This window comes from Sphaerulina musiva, assembly GCF_000320565.1.
Source record: "Sphaerulina musiva SO2202 unplaced genomic scaffold SEPMUscaffold_4, whole genome shotgun sequence".
Taxonomy (NCBI): Eukaryota; Fungi; Ascomycota; class Dothideomycetes; order Mycosphaerellales; family Mycosphaerellaceae; genus Sphaerulina; species Sphaerulina musiva.
In genome coordinates, this window is record NW_016017386.1 from 1,644,441 (window position 1) to 1,656,807 (window position 12,367).

The window sequence follows — 12,367 nt, forward strand, 5'->3', positions numbered from 1 at the left end:
TCTCTCTCTCTCTCTCTCTCTCTCTCTCTCTCTCTCTCTCTCTCTCTCTCTCTCTCTCTCTCTCTCTCTCTCTCTCTCTCTCTCTCTCTCTCTCTCTCTCTCTCTCTCTCTCTCTCTCTCTCTCTCTCTCTCTCTCTCTCTCTCTCTCTCTCTCACACACACACACACTCTCTCTCTCTCTCTCTCTCATTTATACCACCTAGTAAGTAACTAAATAGTAATAGACCGGGATGGATGGCCATTTGTGCATGTTTCACTTATGTTTCTTTTGGTCCCTGGCCAGTTCTACCTACCTACCTACCTTACCTACCTACCACCACATGCTACCTATGCAACAAATACTAGAGTCCCCCCTCCCCCCATCTTTCTCATTTCCATTCCTTCATATTCCATTCCTTCGTATCCATGCATCGCAGAGAACGTGACGACAATAATTGCAAGACAACGACAACACTCTGATGCATACAAGGTATTCACAACGCCGAGCCATGCTTTCTTCCACATTTTGACCCCATTCGTCCCATCTCCCAGATCGACCAGCCCTCACCCTTCCTCTCCCTCCCTTTCACTTCCATCCAGCCAGTCCCGCCCAAGGATCATCGCCAGCGTTCCCATTCGCTTGCTGCTGCTGCTGCTGACTTCTCCTCAAATCTTGACTAGCATATCCTCCCGGTCCTGCCGGATAGCCACTAGCTTGCATCGCACTGTAGTCCTGGTTCGGTGGAGGTCCAGGTGGTGGAGGCGGGGGCTGCCAACCCTGCGGCATCGACTGGCTGCCATAACTCGGCTGTGCCTGATGCTGGCTGTACTGCGTCGTCACCGGTTGCTGCTGCTGATAGTTGTTGTTATTGCTGTTATACTGCTGATTCGGGGGAGGCGAAAAGTACTGCTGATGTGCAGGTGGCGACATCGTGCCGTACTGATTGGGATTGTATTGATTTGCTTGCGGCTGTTGCTGTGGCCGGTGAATCGACGGATATGGTGCTGGTGATTGCATGCCACCACCATTCTGCTGGTATCGAGGTGTGATGGGTGGGCTTGCAGCTGGATTGTAGGTGGGCTGTTGCGTAGTGTAGCTCTGCTGCTGAAGCGGAGGAGGGCGATGACCAGTATTGCGTGGATCGCCGAAATTCGGCACAGGCGAAGACGACTGAGCAGTGCTCGGACTGATGCTCATACGCTCCATCAACTCTTTCATACGTGCTTGCTCCCGCTCAGGTCCGCTGCCCTTTGCCGCCTCAATCACGCCCAGTAGCTGACCACCCTCTGACCTGCGATTCTCGACAAACGAGTCAACATTCTTCTTCAAGCTATCAACCGTCTCTTGCATCTCGTCATAGAACTGCTGTGCACGGGACAACCCAGCCTGCAGGTCTTTATACGCCTGGTATACCTTCTTGTATTTACCCAGCACAGAATTGCGCTGCCTCGAGAATGCCTCGTACTTGTTCTGTTCGCCACGCACTCGCTTGTCTTGCAAAAGATCACTGTACGTACGAGTCAGCTCCTTCATCAATGATGACTGCTTGTGCACAGCCTGCAAGATCCGGTTCTGGTGCGGCCGGAACTTTTCCAGCTCGGCCTTGAACAGCGCATTCTCTTGACTCGTAATGGCCTTTTTGTTGAGCATGATCACATTCGAAATGTCATCGCTATGGATCTGCGTCATTGTGTCAGCATTGTACTCGTCATTAATCTAGAAACGACAGAATTATACCTTTTCCTTGAGGTCTTTCAGCACTTGAGTCCGTTCTCGCTTCACAAGCTGCAGCTTGTGCATCAATGCCTCGACACGCTCAATCTGCTCGGCCACACTTTGTCGCGAGTCGTCTTCGAAGTCGTCGTCCAGCAGATTTCCCTCATCCATGACGCTGGGACTCGTGACGCCCTTCCTACCAGCGCCTGCCTTGGTCATGGCGCGCTGGTACAGCACATCGGCCTCATCCGTCTCACCAGCAGAACGCATCTCGTCCATATCGGACTCGTACTGGCGGTAGGTGCTGAACAGCTGTGCATCACTCGTGGATGCCTCCTCCACGGCGGCACGATAGCTCTTCGCATCTTGCCGTAATGTTTGTGTAAGTCGACTTGAGGGCTGCTGGGTCCACTCCGCTCCATATTTGCTTCGCATCTTCTCACAAACGGACTCTTCCATGTCAAGCTGTTTCCCACACGTCTCCAGCGTAGACATTATGCTCTGCTTCTCCTGTCGTAGGTGGTCGAATGTCGGACCAAATGGGTGGTGACCTGCAAGCTCACTGCACCAATTCCGAAAGTCCTCATCAACACTCATCGACTCCTGGTCCACAGCACCTTTCAGGATGTTCAGACTCCCGGGTAGCTTCAGATAGTCCAGCGATGTTGCAAGCTCATCGTCTGCCGTTTCAACTCGTTCAGCCTCGGATCTGATCACCTTTGCCTTCTCTTCGTCGTATAAGCTGGCGCTTTCCGTGACTGACATGGGGACAATTCTCTGAAAGATGTCAGGTCCGATGATTCGTTGAATGTCCTGACCCTGGTATAGCTCGCTGACAGGAATGGCTTTTGCGGCGGGCAGCTTTGGTATGCTGGGCAGGTTGGTCTCCGAAGGGACTGGCTGATGATAGATCATGTCATTGTCCCGATTGTACTCGGCCAGCAGCTCTTGAATCGATGCAAGCTGCTTCTTCGTCATGTCTGAGAGAATGGTACCTGTCTCCGAAGCAAGATTGCTATTCGCTGGTGCACTACTTGGAAAGCCATTCGCAAGACGACTGGCCTCCTTGCTAGCTGTGAGTGCCGCATTCAATCGACCGATTGCCTGCCCATAGCTATTGGCTTCATAGTCCGCCACGGCCTGATAGTACTGTGCAACGCTAGCAATATGGTGCTGTTTAATTTGCACTACGAGCAACCACACCCGCTCGAAAATGGCCCTTGACACATTATCCTGAGTCCCTTCCACGGCCTGCGCATACAGATATGCCGCTTGGGCTGCAAGCTTTGCAATCAGACCTGGTTTCTTCTTATCCACCACCTGCTTCTCAATAAAAACTTCCTGGCCCTGTGCCAGCATCACGCTGATGAGCGTCTTCACGGTGTCCCTGCTCAGATCGGTCGAGGGAGCATGCAGAAAGTTCTCGTTGATGTAGGTAAACATGCCCGCACTCGCCTGGAATGAATGGTATGCCGTCTTCAGTCCTGTATCCTCATGTCGATTCTGGTTCGCGGCGTGACAACTCAGTACGGCGGAGATGTTGAAGATGATGCTCGCCTTCTCGAACGCCAGACTGTATTGACTGGTGGGCTTGTGGGTGAATGCATCGAACCAGGTGAAGCTGATTTTGATGTGGTTCTCGTCGACTGGGAACCTGAGGTCCAGCAGCTCCAACTGGCCATAGTATCTGTATAGCAAGTCTCTCCCCGCCGCACTATCTTTCCCTGCCCCTCGCATGTCCTGGCGCAGACGGTTGAGAGCGGCGCATTCATCGTTGTATTGTTCAGGGTCGTCGGCATATGCGGAGCGGATGTGCTGTTTGATGGGAATGATCCAGTCGATCTCGTTCGTCTGCTTGAGCGGACATGAGATCATGGGGACTTGCATGGCGGCGGCAGAGAGTTGCCTCGAAAGGCCCGGTCGGATGGGTAACATGATGTCTCGGCTGCCCTCAGAGCGACCTCAATATAGACGAGAAGATGCCCGGTCACGAGATCTGTCCGTACCTAAGCAGGAAGCCGCGTGCCTCACAGTGTCGGAGTGATCAGGTTTCTTCTCGTTGTCCCGCTGTGGCCATCACAGGCACCCGCCCATTCACAGCCCAACACAACCTCGAACCCAGCAAGTCGGTGTTCGCCTGCTCCCGTGCCTGTTTGCACCTCTGCCTCGTCTTCTCCGCCCTATGTCCTTCCTGTCTAACGTCCTTTTCAGCCACTGCTCTTGATCTCGGTATTCTTCCACGTGACGCGGTGTTCGTAGGTAGCTGTATGTCAGGTAATGTAGTCACTCTGGTTTTGAGGTTGGGCTTCGAGGGTGTGACGTTGGAGAATCGACTAGCAGCTCTAGTGGATCAAGCTTCAGCACTACATGTAGGTACATGTAGGAGGTACCTCCTCCAACTCCACTGGCCTTTTCTGCGGCCGGCTCCCCATATATATCGCTCCTTCAGGATCCACCCATCGAGGAGGTACGGACAAGGGCAACTCCTGCCGGCGACGCGCTCGAGGCTGAGTCTGCAATACAAGAATCTCAGCACGAAGCACTTATCCAGTCGCGGTGGTGAGACGCCTTTTGTGTTGTCTTGTCTAAGCGCCGGATGGGAGCCCGCCCTCATTGCTCCGCGGGAGGCGCCCACGACATGCAGGACGAATAGAAGTATCACGGTTAGAACGCGGCAGACATGGGCAGAAACATACTTACCTTACCTGAGAGACGATGGTCTGAAGATGTCTAGATACCCGCACTTTCTACCACATCCAGGGCGCCTAGCAATCAATCACACATGGAGTCGACATGTTCGTGGACCGCTGCCGAAAGTCGCCTTGGAGTCACTTCGACATTACCAGGTACATAGTTGGTAGAAGTGACGAAAGCGATGCTCTCAGAGTCGAGATGTCCGATTGAGACAGCGACAAACACTACTGTACACTTTGTTCTATGCCTCTCCCTACCACTCGTACTCGCGAGTACATTGTTTATCACCACTCTCGGAACACATTTGCTATACATGTACAAGTCCGTCCAAAAGTCCATCTATACACGTCTTCAAACTTCTGGTTGGTCGACGTTCTGCACAGCCGACTGCAGAAAGTGAGTAGAGCACCCGTCCAGTTGTCAGGCACTACGTCAGCTACGAGCCCGACCCGGACGACTTCTTCTTCGCATCCTCATCTTCTTTCGATTTCTCACTCCCGGACTCTGGCTTATCCAAGTTTTCGTGCTGACCAGAAATCTTATGCCAAAGGTTCTTGAATACACCCTCGTCCTTGTGACTGTCTGCCTTGGAATCAGCAGACGAGCTGCGCTGGGCCTTCTTCGACGGATCGTATTTCAAGTTGTTCAAGTTCATGATCCTCTTCGCAGAGTTGTCGCCCATTTCGTCTGCCAGCATCTCAAGGATGGTCCTTTGGTTCACAGACAAGTACTTCGGCATTTGGACCTTGAACTCTATTCGTAGATCTCCCTTGGCTTCGCGTCTTGAATTGAGCTTCTTCATGCCCATACCGCCCATGGTGATCTTGTCGCCAGTACCCGTGCCGGTCGCCACCTTGACTTTGACATCGCCGTCCAAGGTTGGAACTGTGATCTCGCCACCAAGTACGGCGGTCGTCAGAGGTATGCTGGCTGTGTATAAAACATCGGATCCGCTACGTGAGAATTTCGAATCAGGTGCTACACGGATGAAGACATATAGGTCGCCTTTCTCCGTCCTTGCATTAGGGTTCGCAGCTTGTCCAGTCGCCGGATGGTCTCCTTCACCCATCACTCGTAATCGCATGCCGTCCTCCACGCCCCCTGGAATGTCCACTGTGACAGTCTTTCTCTCTCGCGTAGCACCATTCCCTCTGCAAGTCCCACATTCGCTCCCCTTTGGCACTTGCTGTCCTGTGCCGCCACACGTGCCACATGTACTAGCCATCTGGAAACCACCCTGCATGAAATGCACTCGGGACCCAGTCCCATCACAGGTCTTACAAGTGCCCCGAGTCGTACCCTTCTTCATACCCGATCCAGAGCATGTCTTGCACTTCACCAAGGGCGTAATGACAATTTCCTTTTGCACGCCCTTTGCAGCATCCATAAAAGAGATGTTGGTCTGCACCTCGATACTCTCCCCAACCATGACCTCCTCTTGGAATGGCGAGCCCCTAGATCTCCCTCTTCTGGCTCCTCCTCCCCCGAAAGCCGAGAACAGATCCTCAAAATTGAACTCCGCTCCGAAACCTCCCTGTGCACCTCCCCCAAAGCCTGCAAAAGGGTTGCCCCCACCTGCAAAAGGATTTCCGCCCATACCGCCTGGTCCAGCTCCAGAGAACCCAGGATCCCCGCCTGTGTTCCCATTCGCATCGAAGGCCGCACTGCCGTACTGATCGTACATTCCCTTCTTCTTCTCATCACTCAAAATTTCATATGCAGACTGTGCTTCTGCAAACTTCTCCTTCGCTTTAGGATCTTTATTCGTGTCGGGATGATATTTCTTCGCGAGTCCATAATATGCTTTTTTGATTTCGCTCGCAGAAGCGGATTTGTTGACGCCGAGGGCATTGTAAGGATCCTTGATTGCACGTATCGGCGAAACGTGAAAAGAGCGTATCCGCTGGTGATTAGAAGAGTTATAGCATTGTGTTCGTGGGCGACGATGTTGTGAAGAGGATGACGATGCTGTTGTGAAAGTCCGTTGATGCGGACATTTTTGGCGACGGTGGTCGTAGCGACTTGTGGTAGTGGTGGGAGGACGTGTCGCGAGGATTCGCAGAGGCGTTGTAGCCTTGGGCAACAGCGCTGGGGACGAGAGGCTCATTGCGAAGGGTGCTTGAGCTACAATACCATGGGTGTTGCTGATGAAAATGTGATTGTGAGGTGGCCAGCGTTATTGAACAACGAATGACCAGGCTTGTGAGTTTAAAGTTCTCGGGAGTGACAGCGGCGAACGCGCCAAGACCCACGAGGGAACTGGAGTGGAACATTCGAGACGACGACACGACAGTTCTACCTGGTAAGTAACTTACTCCTTTCATGTCCATCATATCATACCGTCACTGTCGCTGTCGTTGCAGAAGGGATTGCACTATCAGATCAGGCGCCGCATGCCGCGCTCGCCGACAGACTACCGCCCCTGGCGCGACTTCATTACTAGCCAGGTCGCAGACGGTGTCACGCAACCAGACATCATTCGCCAACTGGCTACGCTTCATGGAGTTGCGATCACGCCTCGCACCCTTCGACGGAAAATTGCTGAGTGGGGCCTTCAAAAACAACGCCTACCACGCTATGATCGAAACAACGATATAGAGGCCTTGCACGGTCGCGTTGCCTACACATATCACGTCCTCTGTCTCGCAGACCAAAAAGCCGTGGATCTTCTGAGGGCCGATGGCTTCAACATCGGGCTACGGCGATACCGTCGTCTACGCAAAGAGCTTGGACTGACAAAATAGACTGGTGCATACATCAGTGGTATATAGTACCTGACGTCCCATGTTGAGAACATCCAAGAAGCTTAAGATTGCCGGACGTCGTACGCGGTACGTGACGGCCGCGACGGTTATCGATTACCCATATTGGAACGATCGAATGGACCTCTCGTGGGATTCGAGGGGAGAGAGCTAATGCTGATACCAATAGCATTGCCAAGTCCCGAAGGATCTCAGCGGCTTGGCGAAGTCTGGCAGACTGTTTCTGGCATCTATTCCTTCTGCTCGCGGTACAAGTCTGCCTGTGCTTGAGTGCGATTCGATCTGCGGCTGTTCAGAGCAGTCACTACCTCCCAGAAACCCCGGCAATAACACCACAAAGCCTGTGTAGCAGATCATGGGCACGTGCCGCTTAGTAGAAGCTCAACGTACTCGTTCAGCGCTCGGACCGTGCCTCTGGCTCCTTCCTTGCCTGGAAGAAAGGTCTTACAAGTCTACCTCCGTCGCTTTAGGCACTTGCATTTAAATCGAATGAAAATCAGCAGTCACATTAACTTCCTAGCCAAAGACTCGGAATTATAAAGCTGGTTGCTGAAATTTCCATATCCGTACCTTCATACCTATACACGCCTTCACGGACCTGCCAACGGGAGCTTGTCAGTACATCTTGTCCCAAAAGTATCTGCAAATATCGCTCGTCCTCTTCGATGCACCTCCCTCTGCTTACATACAGGAGAAGCGTCCATAATTGCCCATATGACAAGAATCGCGACCAAGTACAATGCAGCAAATGCAGAGAGCATCTTGACGACAAAAGATACACCAACGTATCCAGAAACGAGATAGGGGCGTGTACTCGTCGTTCTTGGAGAAATGATACAACCATGTAATCGAACGGGCCAGCTATAGGTATGCTTTATCCTCGCCAAGGTCTTGCCAGTGGTATCTGTGAGGTGATATCCTGGCAACGGCGCACTACATTGCATGATGCGCGAAGCGTAATCCAATATACAACCAAGCAGCTGTCGTACCTAGGTAAGCGCGATTCAAAGCCGGCATGGCAAAGAGTTTACAAGATTGTACCCAGCAAACTGTTCGTAGGTAGGTACCTTATATCGTTATCGGCGAGAGCTTCAGCAAGCAGAGTGATTACCTGCCTACCTAGTGCCGCCGAGGAGCAGCCGAGAGTGAAACTTGCATCTATCCGCATAGGTGTTGATGGATGGATGGATGAAATGATTAAATTCCTAGGTAGCTTAGGACTCACGTATCTATACCTCAATGTCCATTCCAGTTTGTCAAATTGGGCAGATGAGCATGTTTATTAGGTATTCATATACAGTGTGAGAAATAATAGTTGTATCGAAGCAGGGCAGTGGAAGCTACATGTAGAAGACGGAGCAGACCGCTTAGTCAGCAGCTATAGTATCAAAATTAGAATTGGAAGTGACAGGTATCAACCGATGTATACATACAGCATTGCAAGAAGCTAGTAAAATAAAGTAGGTGATGTTCCAAGTTCTTGATAGCGTTGCCTCCTTCAGGATTCGATCCTTGCAAAAGGCAAGAAAAGTAGAATTTCAATGTACACTGCAAGCTCCCCGCATTCTGATAGAACTACATGTATTCACCCTCAAGGCAGGTCTGTAGGAAAGCAAAAAGCAAGGCCTCTCGATTTGACATACCAAATCCAAAAGAGAAGAGACATCTATGCGACTATCGGGATTCTGATTGCCTATTAGTTGACGTTCAAGAGCATTTAATGTCGTGACACCTTACCGAACCCGAGTCTCCGCCTAGTTTGCAGTATAAAACTGTGGGAAGGCGAAATGCTAACCACTACACTATAGCCGCGATGACTAAGCAGGCTTGACTATCGTATATATTCATTCAAGTCAGTCTTGGAGGCTTTCCAAGGCTGCATGATCCCTGTCTTTTACAATCTATAGCCTTCTTCTCTAGACCGCGGCACCTACGCTTCGACTTATTGTGACAGTCACCTCAAGTGGGTAAAGTTCCTATGGTACATTTGATCTGCGGGGAATTTGGCTTCCTGGCAATGGACATTTCCCTTCTATGATGCCATGGTACCCTCCATTGAGCGCGGAAACATGCGCTGAACCCGCGATGCTCAAGCCAGACCTACATGTATCTCTGCAGCAAACTGCTCAGCCCCAGCACACCGCATGGCCATTCGCCGCTCCGAAAACGTTGTGGGTGGAATTTGCTCTGAAAAGGGAGAAGCACCATCGGAATGTAAGGTATGAATACTGTTGATCACACGTGATTAAATATTAGTCTATAGTTTAGCCATCACCAGAGGGCCTCCTTCTCTGCATAAGGCTATCCATCATTTCTCTCACTCTGTGAAGTAGTACCATGTCAGTTGTCTTGTTACATGGCCAGGATTGGGGTGCCTGAGCATTGTACAGGCTTTCCAACGTTCGTCGCTCCGTAGTAACGACCAACTCTTGATGAATTATTCTCATGGGCGACTCTGTTGGAGTTCCCTCCTGCTCCTGTTGTATCTTCTGCACTCTCGGCCATCGTTCTCCTAGGACGTCGACGAGGCTGCTTTCAACTACTGCATCTCTTGACGCCAGTCTTTGTAGACCTATTGTCCCAGGCTTTCTTCCCGGCAACAAGAGAACGCCCCAAAAGCTTTTTTTCCGGGACAGGATTGAGTGTCGAAGTCGGCCGTAGTGGGCGTGACCGGCGGCTCTGTAGGTGATTGAAAACTCAGGTTCGCGTCTGTCGCGGTCGAAACGTGTTTAATTTGTGGAATATCGCGCTACGATTTCTTGGTGGCATTCGGTGTCGATTTTTGCTTGAAAGCTTTGTCTGTCGTGGATGTTAGTAAGATCTGACGAGAAGGTATATCTAAGAGTTGCGTACCTTTGTTCTTCGCCACGTACTGCATCCCAGCGACAACCTCCGTCTCGTTCACCGCTGCAGCATTGAAATGTTTTCGTACTTGAGTTGCCAACTTGACTTCAGATTGACGCTGCTGGTGTTTTGCCCTCCTCATAGTCGGCGAATGTCGCCCGATGCCAGGGTTGGTCAGGAGCGCCTGGTTGCGTGGGGATGTGAACGAAGCAGGCGTGTCGAGATTGTGGGCTACGCGGTAGACTTCGAGTACTGTTCGCGGCATCTGTTCCCACTGCATCTGGAACAGTTGGGTCAGCTAATTGACCAAAAGCAAGATTGTTCCCCTTGACGACTTACTCCTGCTGCGGGCTGCGGCGCTGGACCCGTGCCGTTGCTGATTCGAGGGAGATCTCCATACCGCATCGTCCCATGTGGCTGCGACGCCTGTCCCTTTTGCTTGCTGGCGCGTGCATGGGCTGCCGCAGCGACCTGGCGTTCCTTGATGGTGAGGTTGTCGGATCTCGCGTCCTGCGGTGCTTTGGGCGGCATCGTGAATCGCTGTCGTGCCGGTGGTGCTTTGGTACTCTTGGGATTGTTATCTTCGTATTATGCTATATGTATCGTGCAGTCTACAGCAGCAGCTGTATGTCATGGCAGGCAAAGGGTGATCGATTGTGGAACGTGTCGAGAGGTTTCACGCAATGCTCACGTCCATACAGTACCTGAGCTTTCTCGTGTTAGCCGGGGGACGCGAAGAGCATTGGAGCTTTCTGGGCTGACGTAATTATCGCGGCCCTTCCCGTCCTTGCCCCGTCTCCCTCTCCCTCTCCTCCCTTCCCTCACCACAATTCATCTCTTCCCATTCCCTTTTAGCTCGCCCATGCCTCCCAACCTGAACACTCCTTCGGTCTCTACTCGGCTTGCTTCTTGCAACCGTTGTCTACCCGTTCTCCTCTGATCCATGCCCGATACATGCTCCAAATGCCATGGACAATAGCAAATGCCGGCCAAACCGCAGCGACGAGGTGCACAGCAAGTTCATGAAGACTCTCCCGGGCGAAGTGCTTGAACGCCCAAAGCGTAGCACAGCACTGCTGGCGAATCAAGTTCTACTCAGCCCTAGACTATAAGATTCTGCATCTTAGCAGAAATGCTGCCCAATTGAGATACCATCTTACACGCTTTCAAGCTTTTGCTCATACTTGGGCCTAGTCTGTATTGCTCGGATTCAGGGGGACGCTCCCGAGTTGCGACGTTGAGAGCCACGTCAATTGTTAGGCGGTCGAACTTCCATGCCTCAATCGAGGCGCAATGGCTAGGTGTAAAGACCTTTGAACAAGCTCTGCAGTCGGAGCAGATGTACCCCAACAAATCTGCTGCCCCCCTAAGACGGCTCGGCCCCGTGAGAAGGTCCTGATGGGCACCTATTGTTGTTTGTCATTGTTTGTCTTCACTGTTGACGCCATCTCATTGAACACATCGGTCCGTCTGCTCCCTAATGAACGCAAATGCTTCACCCGGAACTCATTTCACTTATTGACTGCGCCTCACTCATTAAATTTCTCACATTGGTTGACTAGCATCGCAAGCCGACGATCAGCGGAAGATTTCAACCAATTCACTGTGTTCCTCACGTATATATCGTGAGTCACCAGCACTGGGGGCCGCCCAATGGACTATAAGAAGCCATTCTGCCATTCGGAACTTCCTTTCTCTCATTCCACAACCTCAACCACTGACACCTCATCTCAGCCCTGCGTGTAAAGATCAAGCAGCACTCGTCGACCATCATAGCATTGTACTATCGCTTCGGTCGCTGTCGCGTTACGAGGCGCAATGGATAGTGAGTACCGCCGAGCAGGCCAGGAAGGGCTTCTTCATGGCCATCAGTTGGCAGCAGACAGCTACGATCAGTCTCGACACAGCGACTTGACCCACCTCCAGGCACAGCATAGATCTGCCTTTCGTTCGTCGCTGCAGAATCCCCCACTAGGAGGTATGCTGTTCCAGTCCTATGAGCTATCTTCACTTCAGCCTGCGCCGCAAATGTCCTCGGATGCCGCACGGATGCACAACATGGAGCGTCAGCTGTTTGAGCTCCATCGTATCATGCAGCTCGATCACCGTATTGATGAGCACGACGACGAGCTTCAGCACATCAAAGATACTTTCAAAAACGACCTGCGATATTTGGAGCAGCGTCTCGAACGCGTAGAAGTACAACAGCCAAACCAGACGCCAGCGTTACTCAAGCACTCGGAGCAGGATTTGCCACCAGAGAAGCCACCGAGCGAATGCCTTCCGAACCATACCTTCGAGAAGACGAACGACGAAGTGAAAGATCATGAGCAAATCGCGGGAAAGCCACATGAGGCAACCAAAGCTATCC

The 12,367-nt window shown here is 51.8% G+C and overlaps 4 protein-coding genes across 4 annotated transcripts; 1 reads left to right on the forward strand and 3 right to left on the reverse strand.

The window, feature by feature from the left end:
- Positions 1 to 247: 247 nt before the first annotated feature.
- SEPMUDRAFT_148884 (BRO1-domain-containing protein) lies at positions 248 to 4,002 on the reverse strand. The gene is made up of 2 exons (XM_016905205.1): positions 1,718 to 4,002; positions 248 to 1,660 (listed from the first exon to the last, which is right to left on the reverse strand). The coding sequence occupies exons 1-2, from the start codon at positions 3,629 to 3,631 to the stop codon at positions 566 to 568; spliced, it is 3,009 nt and encodes a 1,002-aa protein (XP_016761777.1). The 5' UTR covers positions 3,632 to 4,002; the 3' UTR covers positions 248 to 565.
- An 884-nt stretch (positions 4,003 to 4,886) lies between these two features.
- SEPMUDRAFT_30134 (DnaJ_C-domain-containing protein) lies at positions 4,887 to 6,260 on the reverse strand (the record flags this gene model as incomplete). Its single annotated transcript, XM_016908461.1, has 1 exon — positions 4,887 to 6,260. A coding segment is annotated over one exon (1,374 nt), but the record flags the coding sequence as incomplete, so codon positions are not given.
- Positions 6,261 to 6,737: 477 nt separating this feature from the next.
- On the forward strand, positions 6,738 to 7,719 carry SEPMUDRAFT_148886 (uncharacterized protein). Its single transcript, XM_016905206.1, has 2 exons — positions 6,738 to 7,221; positions 7,322 to 7,719. Exon 1 carries the CDS (start codon positions 6,784 to 6,786, stop codon positions 7,132 to 7,134), a length of 351 nt encoding a protein of 116 aa, XP_016761779.1. The 5' UTR covers positions 6,738 to 6,783; the 3' UTR covers positions 7,135 to 7,221; positions 7,322 to 7,719.
- Positions 7,720 to 9,390: 1,671 nt separating this feature from the next.
- On the reverse strand, positions 9,391 to 10,676 carry SEPMUDRAFT_155905 (uncharacterized protein). Its single transcript, XM_016907649.1, has 3 exons — positions 10,336 to 10,676; positions 10,006 to 10,276; positions 9,391 to 9,951 (listed from the first exon to the last, which is right to left on the reverse strand). Exons 1-3 carry the CDS (start codon positions 10,525 to 10,527, stop codon positions 9,902 to 9,904), a joined length of 513 nt encoding a protein of 170 aa, XP_016761780.1. The 5' UTR covers positions 10,528 to 10,676; the 3' UTR covers positions 9,391 to 9,901.
- Between the last annotated feature and the right edge of the window lie 1,691 nt (positions 10,677 to 12,367).